Below are 24,552 nucleotides of genomic sequence, written 5' to 3'. Positions count from 1 at the left end.
TTCCTCTCAAGTCATAACTAATTCCTTAAATCAGTCAGTGAAATGTTGAAACATTTTACTCCTTTGAAAATAAATGTGGTAATTCCAGATATCTGATTTTCCCACTCTTCAGGAATAGCTGGAGGGTTGGAGTTGTCAGTTTATGACTTTTCTAAACTATTTCTGCAATGGTGCATTCTTTGATGTGTATGGTCATGAAGTTTCTCAAACATTTGTTTGTGATCAGCTAGTAGTCTATGTACCTTAAATAAAAAAAACAACAAATAATTATAATTAAAAAGGCACAGCCCGGCCCTCCCTGGTGGTGCAGCGGGTTAAAGCGCAGCATTGAGAAGCTAAAGCCGCTTCTGCATGAGTTCGATTCCCGCCTGCCCTGGAGGTGACCACATGGTGTGGCAGACCTCTCCTGACCCGCCCACTGCTCCCCTCAGCAGTGTACTTCATCGATCTGCCTGTTCTGCTCCCCACTCTGTCTCTGGTGAAGCCTCTCACCGCCCCTGAGCCTCTGGCCTGTACCCCAGTTCTGTATGCACAAATAAATAAATTTTTAAAAAAAAAAAAAGGCACAGCCCTTTAAATTTTCTAATAACCACAACCTAAGGAAGATGCTGACGCTGATAGGTTAGAACCTACGTGAGCATCTGTAACAGTACTGCAAGCAAAGCCACCAAAGTATATAAGCCCAGATTTTTGTAGGACAAGATCCCCATTGCCTGCTCTGGATCAGTCCTCTCCCCAGAAATATGCTTTCCCCACGCCCATAGCTGAGAGATGCAAGATGATGGTTTGCTCACCCCTGGTAATACCCTAGAATAGCATCCTCTACCTTCATCCAACACTCCCCTAGTTGTCAAAAGGAAAGATCAGGTTCTAAAGTTCTAAAATACTTTTTCTAGTATGTATTGCAACTGAATGTTTTTTGTTTTTTTTTGTTTTGTTTTTTTGTTTTTTTGTCAAGGGATCAACCCCTATAGCTTCTTACTTCCTATTTTGCAAATCGCTCTCTACTTCTTCATTTTCAAATTAACTACTCACCTTTCAACACCTATCCTGGGATAAATGCTTTTTTTTTTTTTCCTGTATCTACAATCAATGCCAAAACATTAAGAGGTATTAGAGAAAAGCTGCATAGTCTTGTGAACAGATACTAACACACATCTATGAAATACAACCTTGTATCTCAGTCACTCAAAATAATAAGTGTCCTTCTCTTGTCCCTCATCAGTTTACTTTCCATTCCCCACAAATGGCATATTCAAATGTCCACCAGATTTCTTAAGTTCTAGGAAACTACTGACCTTCTAGTTTTCAAAAAGGCAAGAACATAGGTAATTATTTTCTTCAACTCCCCACCAGCTTGACCTACAGCCAACAAGCATCTCTCTCTTGATTTAATGAACAACTTTCCTTTTCCAAATGTAAGGCTGGCATCTCTACCTGTATTCTTTACATTCGCAATTTCTTGTCTCTCCCAAACTTGATTCCATCAAATTTTCCTTCATCCTTCTTCTCTAACTACTCTTATATCCTCCTATTTTTGAGGCAGAAGCAACAACATCTCTCTTGATGTAAGTGGTCCCCACCAAACTAGACCCCTCAACTTTGTCATCATCTCCTACTACAACCGAATACAAATGCAACTCAAATTTTCAAACATTTGTGAAAATTACATTTACTATCGACACCAATGCCTTTCTAATTCTGGAATATATAGGTTCCTTTTCAACGTGACTTAATGTTTCTGCAATATTGGTTTCAAAGAATCACTTCCTTCTTCATAAAACTGTCCTTTCTTAAGCTTCCATGATGTCACTGTACTGATTTGTCTCCTTTACCTTACTGATAAACTTTATACATATTTCTTTAGCATTGAACTCAATGCAGCAATTTGTTCAGAGCTGCATTCTTGGCTCCCTTGAACTTTTAACTAACTGTTCTCTATGAACAATCTGAATGCACACATGAATTAATCACCCTAGGACCACTTCACCAATCTACATTTACATAGCCAGCCTCTCACTGAAGTTACACAACCTGATAAACAGCTGTCTTTTCAGTATGGGATAAGGGACAAGTGTTTATAAGGGTGTAGAGAAAAAGGAACCCTGGAACACTGATGGTAAAAATGTATACTGGTACAGATTTTTTTTTTTAATTTCAAGATATTTGTTGATCTATTATTTTCTTTGTTGAGCTACTGGTTGTTCATGACCACACTGTTTACTCTCCACATGTTTGTGGTTCCTCCAATTTGCTTAAAATTGATTTCTAGTTCTAAAATACGTGGTTGAGATAGAATCTTTTTTAAAAAGATTTATTCATTTATACATACAAAACTAGGGTACAGGCCAGAGGTACAGGGGTGAGAGATTTCACCAGAAACAGAGTGGGGAGCAGAACAGACAAATATATTGAAATACACTGCTGCAGAGAGCAGTGGGCAGGTCAGGAGAGGTCTGCTGCGGCACGTGGGTCATCCCCTCGTCGGGGACTGAATTTGTGCTGCAGTGGCTGCAATTGCTTCAAAGTGGAGTGCTTTAACCTGTTGTGCCACCAGGGAGGGCCCTGGAATAGAATCTTGACATGATATCAATCCTCCTAAATACATTGGGACTTATGTTGTGGCCTAACAGATGATATATATTGGAAAATGTGCCATGTACACTTGAGGGAAGGTGTATTTTACTGCTTTGGGATGAAATGTATATATCTATTAACTCCATCTGCTCTAATATGCCATTTAAGATATATGTTTCCTTATTCATTTTTCTGGATGGATAATCTGGCCATTGATCTAAATGAAGTAATATGTCCCCAAGATTACTGATTTGCTATTTCTCCCTTTAGGCCCATCAATATTTGCAATGCACACACACACTTATGCTGGGTAGATAAATATTTACAAATGTTATATACTCTTGTTTGCTTTTCTCTTACTCATTATATAATGCTTTTGCAAGTCTCTCAAGTAGAGTTTCCAGGCTGACATAGTCCTCATTTACCAAATTCTAGTGGTATGTTTCAGTCTGCTGTTCAGGCAATGCCCTGAGACTAGGAACTTGCCAAAAACGGTCTGATTGTTACCGTCCCATGGGACTGAGAACACAAGTTCCCTTAGCCACCAAAGCCAGGCAACCAGAGTGTCCCTTGTGGGAAATGTGTGTACCTGCAGATTTTGTAAGGAGGAAAGAGAGCACGGGGGCTGAGTGTACATATATAAAATAGCAATGTGGGAGAGTGCTCTTGCACAGTGTGCCTTTGCCAGTCAGTTACTCTTCCCTCGTAAGACACTCCTACTCATCCTTCAAGACTTGGCTCAAGGGCCTCCCTGAAACCTTCCTAACTCCTCCTTCTAGGCTATTCAATCTCGCGCTTTATCTCCCTCATTACCAGGTGTGCTTAAGTTTCTACTGGGCAAAGCTCTATAGAGCTGTACTCTAACTATCCATGTCCACACCTGTATTTGCCACTAGACTGTAAGCCTCCTGAGGGCACAATACATTCACTTCCAGAGTTTTATTACCTAGCCCAGATACCAAAAATTATTTGATGAGTAAATATGTCTATACCAACAAGGAAAATCAGAGTGTGTTAACAAAAGTGAAATCCATTGATAGTGACACTTTGGAGTCTCTCCACAGTAGTATCTACTTACACAATGAAATCTGATTTCCAAACACTGATTCAGCAAACATTTAAAAAGCAATTTGTGTCAGGAGCTGGAGTCAACTCCAACAGAGAAGTATGGCAGCTTTTCCCCTCTGAATATATTCTCTACCAGGGAAGTCACACAAATAATTAGTCACTCAATTGTTTACTTACAACAGGAATAAGTTCTATGAAGGCAAAACATAGGGTTTAAATACACATGAGTGTATTTAACAGGAATACCTTGTCTAGTCTGAAGGTGAGGAAGAGTTTCATTGAGAATTAAGTTCTGAAGGAAGAGTAGGGATAATCAAGGAGGGTAAACATTCCTGACAAAATGTATTATATGTTCAAAGATCATAAGATAGGATATGTATGATGTGTTAAAAGAGTACTGTGCCTAAAAAACAAAGAGGTGGGTAAGATCACAAGAAGAAAGTATCATCATTAATTTCCTTTTTAAAAAAGATTTATTTATTTACATACACAGAACTGGGGTACAGGTCAGGGGGTGAGATCCCCAGAGACAGAGTGGGGAGCAGATTGACGAAGTACACTGCTAAGGGGAGTAGTGGACAGGTCAGAAGAGGTCTGCCCTGCATGTGGGTCACTTCCGGAATGGAGATCGAACTCATTGAAGTGGCTTTAGCTTCTCAGTGCTGTGCTTTAACCCACTGCGCCACCAGGGAGGGCCCTCATTATCAATTTCTAACATGACAGAAAATAATCTACAACTGATTTCACATAGCCAAAATATATCCCAATATTCACTTAGCAATGCATAGGTTTATCTCTCAACAATAAGAGGAGAAATGTGCCCTCCCCTGGTGGTGCAGCATGTTAAAGCACAGCACTAAGAAGCTAAAGCCACTTCAGCAGGAGTTTGATCCCCACCAGCCCCAGAGGTGACCCACATGGCGCGGCAGACCTCTCCTGACCTGCCCGCTGCTCCCCTCAGCAGTGTACTTAGTCAGTCGGCCTGTTCTGCCCCCAGCTCTGTCTCTGGTGAATCCTCTCACTGCCCCTGCACCTCTGGCCTGTACCCCAGTTCTGTATGCATAAATAAATCTTTAAAAAAAAAAAGGAATGATGGGAAAACACTGATAGCAATATTAAAAGTGAATTTCCTTAAACCATCCTGTGGCTCTTGAAAAATTTGTGTTACAAAAATATTTTATATCATTAACATAAGAATTAAATACTATAATTAGAGTTTGCTGCTGAGGGAATTCAGTAATTTGTACACTTGTGTTATAAAATCGTAAATTCTTTGAAAGCTGGTATTCTAATTCATCTTTATATTTCAGTTCAGCAGGCAACACATTGCCTTACTTCCTCTAAGCTCTAAACAGTTACTGAATGAATCCCAGTTTCTCATGACTCATAGTTTATGTTACTAACTGGCACACACCCTGATCTGAGGTTACTTGGCAAAAGCCTCCAGGAGAGACACAATGCCTGAAGAAACAAAACAGCTCATGTTTTTTAAGAACAAAAAGAATTTAAAACAACCAAAAATGGGGAAGATACCACTTAAATTTCTTTTGGAAAACAGATTAAACATAGAACTGATGAAATATGTTTTTTTTAAAAAGTGTTTTAGGACCCTCCCTGGTGGTGCAAGGGTTTTTAAAGCGCAGCAACATTAAGCTCACTACAGCCACTCACCACAAGTTCAATCCGTGGCCAGGGAGCTGACCCACGTGGAATGGCAGACCTCTCCTGATCTGTCTGCTGCTCTCCTCAGCACTGTACTTTGTCAATCTGCCTGTTCTTCTCCCCCACTTTGTCTCTGGTGAATCCTCTCACTACTCCTGCACCTCTGGCCTGTACCTCAGTTCTGTATGCATAAATAAATAAAATCTTTTTTTAAAAAAGTATTTTAACCTGAAGAATATGAAAAATACTCAAGGACTAAAAAAAGATTAATAGAAACTGAGTTTCCTGGCCTCTAAAGGAGGATAGGGAAATAAAGGAGGAAAACAAAAGTTTAAAATTTTAGACATCAATTATAAGGAAAATATGTTGGGATATTTTCCTCCATCTTTGACTTTTTGTAAGAGTCTGATCAGGATAGGTATTAGATCTTCTGTATAGGTTTGGTAAATTTCACTAGAGAAGTCATCTGGAGCCAGGCTATTGTTTTGGGGGAGACTTTTTATTACTCTTTTAGTTTCTGTACTTGTGGCTGAAGTGTTTAAAGTTGTTTTGTTAGAGAGTAGCCCAGCATGGACTGGGCCATCTGCCTGTGGGGCCTCAACCCAGCAAGAGGGCTCACAATTCAGTTACACTGCAGGGAGACTCAAAAGGGTCAATAATGGGTTTATTTACAAAAGGGGAAAGGAATAGAAAACAACCCAGGGAAAGTGAGGGGGATACAAAGTAACTGGAATACCTTATGGCTAGGCTGACTGAACATACCCAGTCATGCGGTCAGGAGAGTTGTTTCCTGAGCAAGAGATGCAATCACGCCCTATTCATCCCCCAAATGTCCCAGAATTCCTGCTAGCTCTGCCCTTGGTTCTTCGCAGTTCTTTCCCTGGTACTGCTGGGAGTTGTAGTTTTCTATCACTGGAGTGGGGGTAGGGTCCAGAAAGCTGGAGTAGGGGGCGGAATCTGCAGAACTCCTTTAGGACACCCTCCCCCTTAACAGTTTGATCCTGGTTAAATATTAGGAGGTTATAGGAATCTAAGAATTTTGTCCATTTCTGTTAGGTTGTATAATGTGTTTGTGGAATTTTTATGACAGGTTCTTATGATCCTGTGTATTTCTATAGTATCTGTTATAATTCTCCTCTTTTGTTTCTGATACTAATGATTCAGATTTTCTCTCTACTTTTTAAAGTGTAGCTAATGGCTTGTCAATTAGCTATCTTTGTTGATTTTTTTCAAAGAACCAACTCGTGGTTTCACCAATCTTTGACTGTATTTTTGTTTCAATTTCATTTATTTCTGCTCTAATATTTTTCATTTTTTGCTTTATACTGCTTTTGGAGGATACTTTTGTTCTTTTCCCAATTTCCTCAGGCTAGTATTACTGTAATCCTCAAGCCAAAGATAGTACAAAAAAGTAAAATTATAGATCAATATAATCCTCAACAAAATCCAAGAAAACTGAAACAGTAGTAACATCAAGAGAATCATCCAGCACAATCAAGTAGGCTTCATCCCATACACAAATCAATGTCATCCATTAGATCAACCAAAAGGAAGACAAAAACCACATCTTCACCTCTGTGGATGCCAAAAAGGCATTGGGCAAGATGCAACACCCATAACACTCTCCAAAAATTGGAAATAAAAGGAACTTATTTAAATGTAAAGGCCACATGTGACAAACTCACAGCCATACTTGATGGTGAAGTATGACAGGAATGTCCACTATTATCACTGCTAGTCAATATAGTTTTAGAAGTCCTAGCTAAAGCCATCAGGCAAGAAAAAGGCAAAAGGAATCCCAATTGGAAAAGAAGAAAAACTTATATTATTGCAAGTGACATGCTAATACACTTAGAGAAACCAAAGGTTTGTACAAAAAAAAAACTTCTAGAAATAATAAATTAGTATATTCAAGAGGCAGAATACAAAATCAATACCAAAAATTGGTGGCATGTCTGTATGCAAACTATGTATCAGAAACAAGGAAAGAAAGAAATAAAGTTCCATTTACAGTTATGCTTGTGAAAATGAAATAGTGGGAAAAACAAAGGAGTAAAGGATCTACACAACAAAAACTATAAATTTCTTTTAAAAGAAGACACAAAGAAATGCTAAGATGCCCTATGCTCATGGATTGAGAGAATTGACATTACTGAAATGGCCACATTACCCAAAGTATTTATAGATTTAATTCACTACCTATAAAAATACCCAATGACTTTTTTATTATTTATTTTTTTAAAGATTTATTTATTTATGCACACAAGAACTGGGGTACAGGCCTGAGGTACGGGAAGTGAGAGGATTCACCAGAGACAGAGTGGGGAACAGAACAGGCAGATGTACTGAAATGCACTGCTGAGGGCAGTATCCGGTGAGACAGGAGAGGTCTGCTGTGCCATGTGGATTGGGGATACCACATGCCCATCCTTGGCTGGGGATCAAACTCATGCTGCAGTAGCTGTGGATAGCTTCATAGTGCTAAGCTTTAACCTGCTGCACCACCAGGGAGGGCCCATCAGTGACTTTTTTAAGAAAACTGAACAATTATCAGACTTATATAAGAGCCATATAAGACCCCAAATAGTTAAATCAATCTGGACAGAAAAGAGGAAAAAAGGAGACATCACACTTCCTGACTTCAAACAATATTACACAGCAACACTAATCAAATCAATATGGTACTGGAAAACAGAAACTCAGACCAACAGAACAGAATTGAAAACCCAGAGACAGACCCATATAAACAGGGGCAGTTAATCTTTGACCAAAGAGTTACAGTCATACAATGGAGAAATGATAGCTTTTTCAATAAATGGTGCTGGGAAACATAGATAGCCACATGCCCAAAAAATCAATAAAACAAGACTCATTTAACTTCATACAAAAAAATTAATTGAAAATGGATTAAACATTTGGGTGTAAAAACCAAAACCATAAAATGCTTGAAATAAAGTATAGGGGACACATGACTGGACATCTACTACTACAAAGAAGTTTTGGGGGACTCAATCCCAACAGTGAAGAAAACAAAAACAAAAACAAACAAGCTGAGAAGTTTTTGTACCTGTGGAAAATGGTATAAGAATTTCTCAAGAAAATAGATGGAAATTCTATATGACTCAGAATTCAACTCCTGCGTATTTATCCAAAACCATGAAAACTCTAATAGGAAAAGGTTTACCTACATCTATGTACATAGCAGCACTTCTCACAACTGTCATGGTATGGAACCAACTCAAGTGCCCTTCGACAGAAGAAAAGTTAGAGAAACTGTGGAGCATATACTCAATGGAGTATTACACAGCTGGATAAAAAGATGAAAGGGCATTTAGGAAAAAATGGATGGATCTAGATGTAATTATGCTGAGTAAAATCAATAAAGTTGACAGATTTTGGAAGGTTTCATTCATCTGAAAACACACATAAGCAACAAAGGGAATAAACTTGACCTCAGCAAAAAAAAAAAAAAAAAAAGATAACAGTTACCTGAGGAAATGGGGAAAGGGTGTTGGGGGTGAGGGAGGGAGGCAGATTAGGGTATTGGCATGGGTGGTTTGGTAAAGGATAAAAATAAGAAAGAAAGAAATGGAGAGTTGCAATATGGGGAAATTGTGTCTAAAATCTTTATACAGGCCGTCCCTGGTGGTGCAGCGGATTAAAGCGCAGCACTGCAAGCAAGCCACCGCCCCTTCAATGTGAGTTCGATCCCCACTCCGGAGGTGACCACATGGCGTAGCACACCTCTCCTGTCGCCCACTGTTCCCCTCAGCAATGTACTTCATAGATCTGCCTGTTCTGCTTTCCACTCTGTCTCTGGTGAATCCTCTCACCACCTCTGTACCCCAGTTCTGATGCATAAATAAATAAATCTTTAAAAATAAATAAATAAAAATAAAATTTTTATACAAAGATTAAGAGAGAAAATTATAAGGACAGTACTGCTTTATGGTCACACTAACAGAACTGAACTATGGATAAAGGAAGAAAAAAGTAATGGTCTGGGAAGTCTGGTATGGAGTGACTTGTGTTACAAGGTCCAAGGCATCTATCTCTGTTATTCTCTCAAAAATGAACAAGAAGTACTTCATGGTGACTCAGAAGAGATGTGCCCCTCCTTTGTAGTGTCTCCGCTGTTTCTTGGAAAGCATATCGAATCTGTCAGGATTGTAGGTCATAGTGATTGCACCAGGGCTCAGGAAACAGAGTACAGCTCCAAGATTTTACAGTATAGAAAGTACAAAACCATGTGTGCATGATTTAAAAAGTAGCCAGTAATACTATGGTGATGGCACATGGGTGATTTGGTGATGGGAAGCCCACAGGGATTACAACTGAAATGGAAAAGGGCACAAAATGATGTAGAAATAAACTATTATATTAAAATTTAAAAAATTTTTTTGAAGTATCCAGTATTTCAATTCCTACAAAGAGTGTCCTTCTAAAAAGGACAGCCAAACAAGAAAACAATCATCTTAGGAAATTTTAACCTTTTACTATACTAATATCAATTAGGGGAAATGACTACCTTGTAGTTGACTCCTTATTTCTCTGGAAAAGTGAGGTGTGGTCTTACTGCCACAAAAACATTCCATTTCCAGGGGATTACAACTGAGATGGAAAAATGCACAAAATGATGTAAAAATAAACAAACTATTATATTATTTTTTTTAAAAAATTCTGTTCCCTAATATTTTGACCTCCTGTCATGAGTGACAGGGTATCTACATTATTTGAAGCCATCTCTGTGGCCAATAACCTAATCACCAAGTCCATCAAATGTGGCACTTCCACATGTTTCCTGAAGAATGCTCTTCTGCCTCCACTGCCGTATCATCCTCTTCCCAGACTCAGTTTGTCCTATTTTGTAAGTTTTTTGTTCTCTGACTCCCTTGGAATTTTGTCAGGGAAGCCTACTATCCAAATCCTGAGCCTTCCCTTAGCTCTGCATAATCTCTACCACAGAACACATCTAGGTCTGTAACTTCATTTATGACAGTGATGGTTCTGCCCTTGGCGAACATTTGGCAATGTCTGTAGACATATCTGGTTTTCACAATTCAAGAGTGATGTGCTACTAGCATTTAGTGGGTACAAACAAGGAATTCTGCAACACATCCTATAATGCCCAGGACAAATCACAGCAACAGAGAACTATTTCAAATGGCCCCCCCAAACATATCAAATACCCCAAAATGTTAATAATGCCACTGTTTGGAAATCTTAATGTACACAGATGACTTCAATTTATTCATTCCTCTATCTGACAAATAGGTAACTGTTGTTATGACTTTCATACCCAAGGTAATGAGTGGGGAATTGGCTACACAGGGGAAGTGCAGATTCTGGCCTCAACCTGAGAGGCATTCTACCCTGAATGAAAGAGCACTACTTGGTGGAAATGAACAGAGCCTCAGTCTAAACCAAACCAATATTCTAACCACCTTTGTGATAGTTCCAAACATTTATATGTTCCAAACCAAATACTTTGCCACATTTCCCTTCTACCCACCCACATTGCCATCTAACTTGTTCATCTTCTTACACACAATAAGTTCTATCATCATCCTAGATAAACATCAAAGTCTAGGACATCAGAAGTGTTGGTACATTTAAAATTATTTCCCTTGCCTGAGATGCAAATTAAAACCACAGTGAGGTACTACCTCACCCCAGTGAGAATGGCACATCTTAAAACAACTAGCAACAATAAATGTTGGCGAGAATGTGGAGAAAAAGGAACTCTCCTACACTGCTGGGGGAATGCAAACTAGTACAACCACTATGGAAAACTGTTTGGAGGTTCCTCAAACTGCTAAACATGGAACTTCCCTACAACCCAGCAATCCCACTCCTAGGTGTCTACCCAAAAGACACAAAAACACTGATTCAAAAAGATACCTGCACCCCCATGTTTATTGCTGCTTTATTTACAATTGGAAAGACATGGAGACAGCCCAAATGCCCAAAAGTGTATGATTGGATTAAAAAGATGTGGTATATATACACAATGGAATATTACTCAGCAACCAAATAAATACATAAATAAATAAATAAACACATGCCTTTTGTAGAAACATGGATGGAGCTGGAAAAGATCATGCTTAGTGAAATAAGCCAGAAAGAAAAAGAAAAATACCAGATTGTTTCACTCATAGCAGGAGTATAATGGACCAGGCGAGAAAATAATAATAATAATGAACAGCTATATACCAGAGACATTTTATGGGGGTGGAGTGGGGAATGGAATCAAAAACAGAGGGGGGAAGGAAATGCACTGGACTATGGTGATGGCACATGGGTGTTTTGGTGATAGGAAGCCCAAGGGAATTACAACTGAGATGAAAAAAATGCACAAAATAATGTAAAATTAAATATTATTATTATTTTTAAAAACAAAAAAACAATTTACACATGGGAGAGAAAAAAAATTATTTCCCTTACCTAACCCTGAATTAAAGGCCAGGTCATAGTGAATTCTCCCCACCCACTATGTCAACCACTTTTCCCCTACTGCGACAAGCTCAAGAAACTCTTTGGAGTCTAGCACTGCAACACACTTTTCAGCGTCTTTGATTATTGCTGGTATTTTTAAGGCAAAAAACTACACAGTTGAAGGGTATGGGGGTAGTGAAAGAGCATGTGCTTTAGGGTCAAAATATAATTTGAAATCTTAGCACTATTTGGTAACTTAGTCAACTCTGAACAACTTACTTACTTTTTCTGAGCCCCAATTTCTCTGATAAAACAAACCCATCTAAATGAAAGGTTTGTGTGTAAAGATAAAGGAATGTGAAATATCATAAGTTTTTACTACATGGTAGCTATTATGATATTATAACTGTGTCTAACCTATATATATTTCAATGCTGTAGATAATTAAATATTAAATTTGAAGTAGACTAAAAATATAAGCTATAATCATAATAATGTATTTCTAACCTTTACTAGGTTTCCCTCAATCTTTTTAGGTGCCAATTACTTTTTTAGAGCTTCATTTTATGCTTAGTTGATAAAATGACTTATGGGCCCTCCCTGGTGGTACAACGGTTTAGGGCACAGCACTTCAAGCTAGCCACAGCCACTTCAGTGTGAGTTTGATCCCTAGTTAGGGAGGTGATTCACATGGTGCAGCAGACCTCTCCTGTTTTACCTGCTGCTCCTCTCAGCAGTGTACTTCCTTGATCTGCCTATTCTGCTCCTCACTCTGTCCCTGGTGAGTCCTCTCACTGCCCCTGCTCTAACTTGTACCCCAGTTCTGTATGCACAAATAAATAAATCTTAAAAGAAAAAATGACTCACACCAAAAGAAAGAGTGGAGAATTTTTAAAGACAGTGGTAGTCTATGCAGGTTTATTCTAATCCCACTTAACCAAGCAAAACGTAATCTATAGAGTTAAAACTCCCACATCTACATATATTCATAACATATATTTGCTATGTATAAACCCAGCAACAAGGGTGGGGGAAAAGAGATAAATAAATAACCCCAGCAACAGAGGGTAGGTAGGTGAATAAATACATAAACCAAGTAACAGAGTGCTTGTTACACAATGTACTTACTTGTTCCAAGTAATGAAAGTTGCCCTCTGTGTAGAAATGCCAAGACCAACAATTTGATTCATCTCCATTCCTGCAGCTACAAATAGACACAGATAAAACACAGGTTTAAAAGTCAGTGAAATTTGTCTCCACAGTATTAAGGTATAGAAAAGAAATCTTTCAATATAACCTTTACCAAAAAAAATCTCAATTTAGCATTTATTAATAAAATTGGAACTAATAATAAGATATTAAGATGATTTTGTAGTGATTTTTTATCTAAAAGGGGAATCATTCCAATAATAACAAAATTGTTTTTTGTTTTAAATTTTCAGAAAAAAACACTATTCAAAGTATAAGTCAGATTTCATTTTCACCTTCCTAATGCTAGGAGACCAGATCTTAATTTAAGTAGTGAGCTACCATAAAAGAAGTTAGCTGAGGGCCACCCTGGTGTGCAAGGAGTGAAACACAGCACTGTGGAGCTGACCATAGCCACTGCAGCACAGGTTTGATCTCCACTAGGAGGGTGACCCATAGGGTACAAAACTGTCCTTAACTCAGGGTTAAAACTCCCACATATACATATATTCACAACATAATATATTCACAACATATATTTACATCCATTACTCCCCTCAGCAGTGTATTTCAGTGTATCTGCTTGTCCTGTTTCCCACTTTGTTCCTGGTGAGTCCTCTCACGCCCACATCTGTGGCCTATACCCCAATTCTTGAATGTGTAAATAATCAATCTTTAAAGGAAAAAAGTTAGCTGATGGCAAAAAAGGAAACCTCAGTGAAAGTAGCATAATTGTTGAAACTCAGGTCTTATTTTCCACATAAATAGATGTTAAAAATAAAAACATTTGGGGGGGGCCAATTTTTTAACACAGCAACTCAAGTGTTTTCCATGATATTCTTTTATGAAGCATTTTCCCCACTGGGAAACTTCTACTTGAGCACTGAGGAAGAAACACCACCCCCTATTCAGGCACCTTTCCAAAAAAATTTCACCTGAATTTAATCATGAGGAAATAATCAAGATAACCACAAGATGAGGGACAATCTATTTTAAAATGGCCTGTGTTTTTGAAAGCTAACAGTGTCACAAAGAACAGGCTCTAGACTAGAGATGAAACAAAATGACTGCAGTCCAGAATCTTTAGATTGTTATTAATGACAAAGGTCAGAGGGAAACACTGAACACTATAATAGAAAAATTACGTTACATTTTAATTTAGTTAAATTTCCTTGTGCTAATTACATTATATTTATATAAGAGAATGTCCTTTTCTCTGGAGATAATATTTAAGTATTTCGCAGTGTGCAGGTAACCTCAAATGTACCCTCAAATGAGTCAGCTAAATCAGTCAGGATGACAAACATTATAACATGTCTGAATCTAGGAGAAAGGCGTAAAGGTGTTCAATTATTATCCTTGCAAATTTTTAAAATAGGTTTTGAAATGTCTCTAACTGAAAAGGTGCAAAGAATAAAAGCAAATGTCAGAAAAATGAAGCAAAAACCTTTTATAATTCCTATTTACAGGTCATCTTTCACCATGTTCTTAAAGAATACTGCACTAAAATGTTTATGAAGAACTAACATTTCAAACCATGGCTGCAGCCAGTAGAGCACTTTGTATCAAGAGGTCACACAGGAAAAACAAAATATAACAAAAATTTATTTTACATGACAGGTAACATAGTTGTAAAACTCATAAAAGCAGGAACTGTTTTTGTAACTTCATTTATAAAGCCCTGGCATTTTATTTATTTTTTTACCTTAAGATTTATTTATGCATACAAGAACTGGGTGTCGGCTACAGGAGTGGGGTGAGGTGAGGGGATTCACCCGAGGCAGAGTGGGGAGCAGAACAGGCAGATCTACTGAAACACACTGCTGAGGGGAGCAGCAGGTGAAACAGGAGAGGTCTGCTGTGCCATTATGGTCCCCAGCTCCCTGGCGGGCTGGGGATCAAACTTGTGCTTCAGTGGCTGGCAATTGCTTGACAGAGCTGTCTTTAACCTCTGCACAACCAGGGAGGCCCTCTGGGCATTTTATAGACAAAAGAAGGCAAATCCCAACTAGCTACAACCTGGTATGAAGAAGGGTGAGGTTTTATGCTGAGGCTGAAAAAGACTTGCACCAAAGGCCAGCTCGGCTGTTATCCTTCCTTGACAAAGTAGCTCCCTGCAAACAGCAAACATGCCCTGAAGATACTCGGAAAATATGACCTCAATAAAATACTATGTGTACATCTATAACTTAGGAAACACACAAAATTCTAGACTTCTGAAGAAAACCATTACAAATAAAATGTACTTTAGCATTTTTATTTTTATAAGTCCAATTACCTTTGACAGATTCTTTTATTACAGCAATAAATTGAACCCAGAGAACATCAGGGTCAATTTCTACCCAGCCAGCTTGAGGATAAAGGTTTTCTACCTATTTGTAAAAAGAGAAGATTTAGTGAAAACAACATTAGATAAGGTCACTAGCATCTGTGTCTTAAGACTATGGTTAAAATAAAAAACATTATTTTATTTTTATTTAATTCATTTTAGTGTTAAAATGGAAAAATGCTATGTGAAATAAAAAGAACTATAAACCAAAATAACAGTAATTATGCTATGAATTTACAGATTTTAGATGTATTTATTTTAATTATTTTTCTCCTTGTTCTTTTTATTTTCCAATTGTTCCACAATAAAGATGTATTATTCTTACAAAAATTAAAAGTCAAGACTTTTTTAACCTTTTTTTTATATTTTAATTTGGATTTAGTCATATTTTTGCTCTCCATTTACATACAAGTTCAAAAAAGAAAAACCAACAAATAAAGTTCTGTGCTTGAGCAAGCACACTGCACTGGGACTTTTCCATTGACCGCAGATATAAAACCTGATCAGAGAGAAACATGGAGCTATTTGTGAATTCTAAAAAATACGCAGACAGGCAGGGAAGAAGACAGAAATTCAAATACCTAACTCGTGGTAAGTGTCCCATTTTTATTCTGATATCCGTGGCCCAAATTTAAGGCAACTTAAAAATGAGAAATGTATAAAAGGTGCAGAAGAAACTCCAGGAGCAGCTCTCATGTTTTGGCTAATGCTAAGAGGGAATACTAAAGATGTTCCCATCCCTTTTTTATTTTTTTCCCTTCCTCTGCCTCCATACTTTAACAAGGCTGTCCTGTCCAATGGTGGTGACAACAGTAATAACCATAAGCATGTAAGTTACTGAGAGGTACAACTTCCTCTCCATCTGAAGAGCCGTTTGTAAACCCAAATGAATAAGGTGAATCCCCAAGGCTTTTTTTCTGTGCTCTTGTTGCCTTGTCTCACCTGCTCGCAGAGGAAGTAGCTAGAAGCTCCCATTTTCTAACAAGAGGACCCAATAGGAGAGGCTCAAGGACTAGGAAATAGCAGGAATGTCTCACAGAAAGGCTTGGGAAAGCTACTGCAGAAAGTCGTGTGTGAACTCCGAGGTTCACTTTAAAGCTGCACTTGTGTAAATTTAATTCGACAAGCATAACAGAGACATTAAGAACAGAACTAAGATACAGACTATGCTACCAGGTCCCAGAATGACCACTGGGTGGCACATATACAGGGCAGATTCAAATAGCACTGCTAAGATTTTGAAAACAACTAACACTGAAGCCACAGACCACAGAGGGTTGATTACATTTTATCTGCTCTTTGATTGTATCTTGAGCCCATCTGTATTAACTGCTGAAAGAAAAACATCAACGTTCACCATAGGAATCACATAAGACCCTGTCATTTAAAATAGCCAAGACACAATCTAAAATTACAAGGTATGTGTAGAATCAGAACAATCGCAACTCACATGGTAAAAGATAGTCAGTAGATGTTAATGCCAAGATGAGAAAGACTTTAAAGCTGCTTAAGTATAAAATTGCTCCAAGTAGAGAGAATTCCTTTGGAAAAAAAAAAAAAGAAAGAAAGTTTAAAAACCTTAACAAAGACATAAAACAAAATAAAAAAATGAAAATTTCAAAATACAATAATAACTAGTGGAGTAAAAGAAAAGGAAGGATCTAGTCAAAGGTGCAAACTTTAAATTAGAAGATGAATAAGCTCTGGAGAGCTAATAGAAAGAATGGTGACTATGGTTCATAATAATCTATTGGATCTGGAGTTTGCCAAGAGCAGTTCCCAACTGTTACATACACACACATAAACATGGTAACCATGTGTGGTAATGGGCATATTAGCTTGATTCCATTATAAATGTATACTAAAATATAATGTTATACACCTTTCTCAATTCCTCAATAAAGCTGGAAAAATCAATTAAAGAATCAAAACTAAAAAATTATGAATGGACTCAACCAAATGAAGAGAATAGAAGGCAATAATCTTGAAGACAGATCAATAGATATGAACTAATCTGAACAACAGAGAAAAAAGATTGGGGGGAAATGAACAAAGCCACTGGGTTCTGTGGGACAAGGGCAAAATGTCTACTATTTATCCATGGTGCAGGGGAGGAAGAGTACAGTGCAGAAAAAAATAGGGGAAGTAATAATGCTAAAATCTTTACAAGTTCAGTGAAAGGTTTAATATTTGAAATATTGAAATCCACATTCAGGATACACAAAAAGTCCAAATAGGACAAATTTAATCACTGTTTGTTTGTTTTTGCATTCCATTGTTAACCAAACCTAACAATTAAGTGGATACCCTTTTCCCTGCTCCCAAGTAAGAACTCAAGTCTAGAGTCAGGACTCAGCTGGTCTGCTCCTGTGAAGAGGCTGAGCCTGTTCCCCCAGAAGAAGAAAAAAAATCAGCATTTGGAAGCTGCTGTTTGCAAAGAAATTAGTCACTTCAAAGAATATCAATTCTGAGGTTTGTGATGGTGCTAAAGCTCTCAGTTTCAAAAATAATATGAGACTCAAAATATTTTTAAAGATTTTATTTATTTATGCACACAAGAACTGGGGTGAACTCAGACCACAGTGGCTGACAACAGCTTGATAGTGATGAGACTTTAACCCTGTGCCACCAAGGAGACCTAAATAGGGTAAATTTTAACTACCTTCTTTGTTTTCCTCAATGCAGAGGTAGCATCCGGGAGATACCAATACATTAACCAGACCTCTTCCCTGGTTTTTTTTGGCTTCATTAAAAACCCTTGAAATGTTTCATGTAACCTCCTTGTGAATACACCAACTGTATTAGTTTTGCTGAGGAGCTCAGAATTTGGGAAGCTTGCCCAGAGCTATCTGAAGGGTGCTCCTGGGCTCTACTCCTCAATCTGGATTTTTTAATACACTCACTTATTTCTGTTTGTCTCAATTATTTAAGCCATCAACATTCAGATTCTATGTAATGTAAAAGCGAAAATCTAAGAACACAAAAAATCTAAAACAGACAAACATATTACAAACACAGAACAATAAGCCAAATGGATTTCTTATCAGAAGAACACCATAAAGGTAAAGAAGCAGCACTAAAAGGATGTTGTACACAATTCTGTATCAAAATTCCAGCTGAATCTTATGTAAATATGAGTCTTAAATTTATCTTCTAGGAGAGGGACTGAAATAGCCAAATAAGTCTGAAAAGAAGTAAAATTGTAAGAATCACACTATCAGCCCTATGCCTTAAAAGACAGTCACAATAATTAAAAGTGAGCTACTAGCATAAAAATAGTTTAATGGAACAGAGTAGAGTCCAGAAGTAGCCCCATACAAATATGAATAATGATTTTTGAAGAGCAAACAAGGCATTTCAATGGAGAAAAAAAGGTAGTTTTTCAACAGAGGTGGAATAATTAAACATCAATAAACAAAAAAAAATGAACCTCTACCTAAAACGCACCTCTTTTACAAAAATTAACTCAAAATGGATCACAAACTAAAATGTAAACTATAAAATAATGAGAAATTCTTTTTGCCTTGTGGTTAGGTGAAGAGTTCTGAGACAAGACAACAAAAGTACAATTCCTAAAACAAACAAAAATGATAAATTGGACTTCATCAAAAGTAAAAATATTTGCTCTGTGAAAGACTGTAATGAAAATGAAAGACAAAGTACAGATTGGTTTAAAATATCTGCAAGTCACATATCCAACGCAGTCCTTATAGCCAGAAAATAAAAGAAGTCTCAAAATTCAACAGTAGGAAAACCCAAATAAAAATGGAGAAAAGACACGAACAGGTACTTCATCAAGGAACAGATGGATGGCAAACATGCATATGGAAATATTCAACATGAATAGCCATTAAAGAAATGCAAATCAAAACTACACTGATATTCTACATCTACTAGCATACATTACAAAAAAAAAAAAAACACTAACAAAACCAAGTGTTGCTGAGAAAAAATGGAACTCTTCAATATTCTTTCTACTTATTGTATGTTTCCACTTACATGGCATCCTCAAAAAGACAAATCTACAGTCATGGAGAAGGAATCTGTAGTCACCAAAGGAAAGCCATAGTATGACAATGAAGGGAGAGCAAAAGGCAATTTTTTTGGTCACTAATATACACCTGCTGAAACTCATAGAACTTGTGACCAAAAAGTCAACTCTATTATGTGTTAACTTAAAAAATAAAATAAAGAAACATATAGTTAAAATGATGGCTTGAGGCTGTTTTCTCTCTCAGTCCTCTCAAGACTCCATTTCAATAGAAACATTAAGAATATTTATATACAGGGAAAATGTGAAAAGAAAAAAAAAAACGACCTCAGTCCATATTTTAACAAACTGGACAAAGTTTGAACAGTGAGTGGGTGGGTGATATACAGCTAAGCACAAAGCAAAAAACTGATACCTCACTCCCCTCTCAAATGATGCCACATCTTTACACAACCTCTGGCAGAGATTCTAAGGCAGAACCCTGAAAATCAGCAGTTGCTCCAAAGGGTGGGACACCAGATGGGGCAGAACACAGGATGGTCCAGAGTCTTTACAAGAATTCCTAGTTCCCTCTCTAGCCAGATTACTGTCTCTCCCTATCCTGGCAGAAAGTAAATTCACTTTCTGAAGGGGTTGAAACAGAGTAGTTCTTTATATGCAAATACCATACAGAGCTAAACAGAGTATGACATCATACTGAAAATATGAACAGATAAGCAATCAAAGATCACAGTTTAAGGAAAATCTGTACCATGTAAGAAAGGATCAAAAAATAAAGACAAAAAGGAACTAAGGAAACAGTGACAATGTAGGACAGTAACACATGGTAGCTTGGAAAAAGACTATTATTCCCCAGTAAACTCCTTAGAAACAGATTTAACGTCAATTCCCTGCTAACCAGTATTTCTACTCCTTCTATGCAAGACTTCCATGACTAAAGATATTTCTCATGCCAGAAAAAAATCAATGTGGTGCCACTGCCTCAGCGGTATCCTACAAAAATGAATCCCCCAACTCCACTAACATGGGCAGCTCACCATGTCCAAACATGTGATGGTGAAATCTGCTCCTCTACTAAAGGAAGATCAAGCCAAAATTAGATCAAAAATAAAATCAAAGTTAAGGAGACACTGTGTTTTGTTGATTTAAAACAAAAACAACAACAACCAGATTTTTAAAATATAGTACAGAGGATAAAGGTTATTGGAGACACCTGAGACACCACTACTTTCTATGGCATGACCTTTCTGATCTGTTTTTCCAACCAAAATGCTTTCATCTTTGATGGTTTCTTTGGGAGTCTTGAGAGTCTTTGGGAGTCTTGTTGGTCTACATTGATACTTAGCACCTGGTTTATTACCTCCATTTTTGAAAACTAAAAACATCAAATATTCACATTCAGGAGTTCCAAGTCTTACTATTATTCCAATATGTGACCCCGATATTTTAGAATTCATAGGGAGATGTATAATACAAATTACAAATGTATTTCCACTAAAAAAAAAAAAAAAAGCACCACAAGATGGCCCTCCCTGGTGGCACAGCAGGTTAAAGCACAGCACTAAGAAGCTAAAAGCCACTTCAGCGTGAGTTCCATCCCTGCCCTGAAGGTGACCCACATGGCACCGCAGACCTCTCCTGACCTTGCCACTACTCCCCTCAGCAGTATACTTAGTCAATCAGCCTGTTCTGCTCTCCACTCTGTGTCTGGTGAATCCTCTCACTGTCCCTGCACCTCTGGCCTGTACCCCAGTTCTGTATGCATAAATAAATCTTTTTTTTTTTTTTAAAAAAGCACAAGAAATAAAGTTGAGGTTTTTCTGAGAAGCCTCTACTGGGCTTCTCAGGCCATGTTTGATACTTCAATTTTAATTTAAAAGACCAACAGTCTATTTTGTTTCTACAAGGTGATCTCTTCAGTTTTTCTTTTTTCTCTTTTAAAGCTATTTATTTGCCAGAATCAACCAAGTCCTACATTAAGAGGCTTTGTGTTTCTAGTATACATTCATTCTATCATAATATTAAGAGGATTGTGATGTTTTTCACTAAGGGCACAAGCTCTACTTCTAATTTACAGAGTCCTTTTCTAAAACTTTGATTAAATGCAAGTCAATTTAAGATGCTAAGTATCAAGGTAGGCCAATAAGATTCTTTCCCAAAGATCCCAATTAGCTACAGTAAAGGATCAGTTGTTGGTTTTTCCTAATTTCTAAGTCTTTGCTCACTAAATAATATTTTAAGATACAACCAAAACAAACATACAAAATAAAATTCCAAATGCTTTAAGATCAGCAGACCTGTCTGCCAAACTGCTACACAATTTTCTAAACATTTATTTGCACTATCTCATCTAGAGCAGCCCACCAATCACACTTTAAGAAACACTGCTTTAAACTCCTACCAATCTGAAGTACTGCTACATGCTCCTTTATCTAAGATAGTGCTTCATTCTCTGAAGGCAGGGACTTTTTTTGCATTTTCATTTCCTCACATAATGTTCCAGCTATCTTCTCCACAGTTGTGTCTAACTAAACTATTCTAGCCCCCAACTATTCACAGCAATCTTGATTCATCTTTGAGATTCTTCCCTCAGCTCTAAAAAATGAATGATTCTCTCCAAATAATACTGAATTTGACACTTTGTATCTGTTAGAAAGTTGTTTCTTTTGTTTCCAACACTTTAGTTCTTTTTTAAAAAAAGAAATCACTGTTTAAAACAAAATGTACTTTGTGCCTAGAATTACTTTGTGCCTCTGTGAAAAGTTTCACTGTGTTGTGATAAAAACCCATGCAAAGATAAGGAACACACAGTCACTGACCAACAGTGCCTGCTTTTCACCTGCCCTTCAGGGTGGGGTATAGATGGGGAGTGTAGGCAATGTTCCTGCACAGGTTCCCAGCTCAAAGTCTTGAACCTGAAACCTGAATGAAAGTGTGTGGTTTCCTGAAAACAAATGCTCAAAGCAGTCATTACTTACTTGCAGCCTGGTTAAGACCTGGTTCTGGACAACTCTCAGTGAAAAACACTTCCAAGGAAGGTGGGGCTTGAGAAACCCAAGAGACCACTATTGCTAGGAATGGTTGAGGTAAATAATTGCTTCTGCTCTAGTCACCACTACTATCATGAAAGATGTTAGTATTGGGAAGAAGAGTAAATGAGAACACCAAGTAAAGAACCATTATTTTAGGGACGCTGGCAACTGCAGAAATCAACAGTTCATTAAATGAGAACAGAAGAGTAACAATCCACTGGGTGTTATTCCAGTTCAAGGCTTTACTAAAACAAAGACAAATGACTTGGTAAATTCCTCAAACTGAAAAAAAAAGAAATCCCAGCTCAAAGATGGGAATGGGGAAACTAATGACAATATAGTCCCCAAAACTTGCCCAATACCACCTGCGTCTATGGAAATCAGCTGCTAGTGTGAGGAACCAGCGCTTTGAGAATAGTTACTGATGACAGTCGAAGAATAGACTAAAGAAACAAATTTGAATTTTAACAAGATTTGAAAAATTGCAAAAAGACGGGGTTGGAAATAAGAATGGCCAGGAAAAAACCTAGCAAGTCATGGTCTACCCTCGGGCTGCATGAGCGCTACCTGCCTTGCCCTACCAAGTCACCTAAGTCCCACGCAGGAAAGGCCGGAGGGGCGAGTGCCCAGGTGGCAGGATGCAAGAGAGCGGCCCAGGTCACTAACCCGACGCCTCTCGTCCTCAGCCTGGACTGCAAGGGAGCGCAGGGTCCAGCCCCGCGGGGAAAGGGAATGCGGGGATCTAGCCAGATGCTTAGCCCTGGGCCCGTCGGCGCTGCTGGGGGTCCCATCCAGGCTAGTGAAGGCGAAAGCGTCCGCCTGCCCCCGGAGACCCACGCCGGGTCCTCTGCGAGACCCTGCCCCACCGCCCCGACGCCCGCTCCCGATTACCTTCCGCGCGCTGGAGCCGCAGATCCGCGCCGCACGGTCATAGACGTGGCAGCGGATCACTGAACTGCCTACGTCCAGCCCGAGCACGAAGCCGGGGTGCAGCGGCTTCCACTCACTCTGCTTCAGGTTGCCCCGCTGCCGGACGTTAGGCAGCTCCGACATCTCGACCCCGCGCGCTGCTCCGCCGCCGCAGCCCACCGAGGGCACCAGAAACGCTCCCACTCCGGAGGCCGAGCACGCCCCTCCGGGCCGCCGCCCCCGGCCCGCCCCTTCCGCGAGATCGGGAGGCGACCCCGCCCCGACGCCGTGACGTCACGGCCGCGCGGGGACGCGATCGAAGCGCGCGCCCGGCTCTAGTGGCCACGGGGGCGTGTGGCAGTGGTCGAGCTTGGTTGGACCCGGCTGGCTGGCTCGGCCTGGTGCCCCGAAGGCGTCTCCTTGTAGCGTTGCTCTGGCCCCTAATTTTCATTATTTTCCTGTTACTCCAAGCGCCCTGGAGGTAGTGCTTGCGTTTCACTTCACCGAACTTTTATTTAGGAATTTTCTGCAAAAGGCAAGGTGACATGAAGGATAAAGTTTCCTCCCCAGGAGTTCTCGCCCCAGAAAATTTGCTAAAATATGCATACACAGAGAAAATAGGTAAAGGAAAAGTAATCGCGAGTAAGACCTTCCTTAGCACTCGTTGGGGGCACCACCCCAAGGGTTTACTTTTTCAGGAATCTGAAAACTTGTCAGATGTCTTTTTTTGCTCTTCACAGCTGCCTACCGGGCACAGGCTTTTCCAGGAACGGTTTTCTCCCCTTCCCTAACCTTCCCCGCAGCCCTCCTCCTCAAGCCCCCCACCCCTGAAAAAAAAAAAGGTAGTAAAGAGGCCAGTGGAAATTTGATGAGTCCTACAATTCATGTTCATTCCCTTCCAGCCCACCTGCCTCCCCATACGGTCCTCCATCCAGCTCCCAGGGAGGCTTCTGACCTGTAGAAATGAGAAGCCATTAAACTGCTTCAACCACCTTCTACCAGCACCAACACTCTTCAAAGGACCTGTGCCTGAAAATACTCATTTCCTTCTTTTTGAAAAGTTATAGAAGTGACATAATACATTTTCTAATGTAAACGTTTGGCAGTGCAGAGTGGTGTATAAATTTAAAAGAAACGGGTGTTCATTTTGAACCAAATGGTTCTTTCCATCAAATTATGTTAACCAACTTGCTTTTAGCCAATTTGATCAAGTGTGGTTCTTTGACTGTTTTACTCAAGCTTGGATTTTGGAGAAAGTGTGGATTTTTTTTCTTTCTTTTTATAGCCTTTTCTGTCCAATCGTACTCACTTGTTCCAATGGCCACAGTACTGCCTTCACCAGTGGTGACTTTTTTTTTTTT

At 38.8% G+C, this 24,552-nt stretch overlaps 1 protein-coding gene across 1 annotated transcript in view; it reads right to left on the bottom strand.

Annotated features, from left to right (window-relative positions):
• Nucleotides 1-23,218, bottom strand: part of GK5 (glycerol kinase 5 (putative)) — a 62,731-nt gene extending 39,513 nt beyond the window's left edge. The window contains exons 1-2 of the mRNA XM_012724831.1: nucleotides 23,174-23,218; nucleotides 12,871-12,946 (exon numbers count right to left, since the gene is read on the bottom strand). Of these exons, the coding sequence (XP_012580285.1) occupies nucleotides 12,871-12,938 (68 nt within the window). The 5' untranslated portion in view covers nucleotides 12,939-12,946; nucleotides 23,174-23,218. The remainder of the gene's footprint in view (nucleotides 1-12,870; nucleotides 12,947-23,173) is intronic.
• Nucleotides 23,219-24,552: the final 1,334 nt, after the last annotated feature.

Source organism: Condylura cristata, unplaced genomic scaffold (genome assembly GCF_000260355.1).
Source record: "Condylura cristata isolate star-nosed mole 26May11 unplaced genomic scaffold, ConCri1.0 scaffold00014, whole genome shotgun sequence".
NCBI lineage: Eukaryota > Metazoa > Chordata > Mammalia > Eulipotyphla > Talpidae > Condylura > Condylura cristata.
This window is presented reverse-complemented; position numbering and strand designations above follow the sequence as displayed.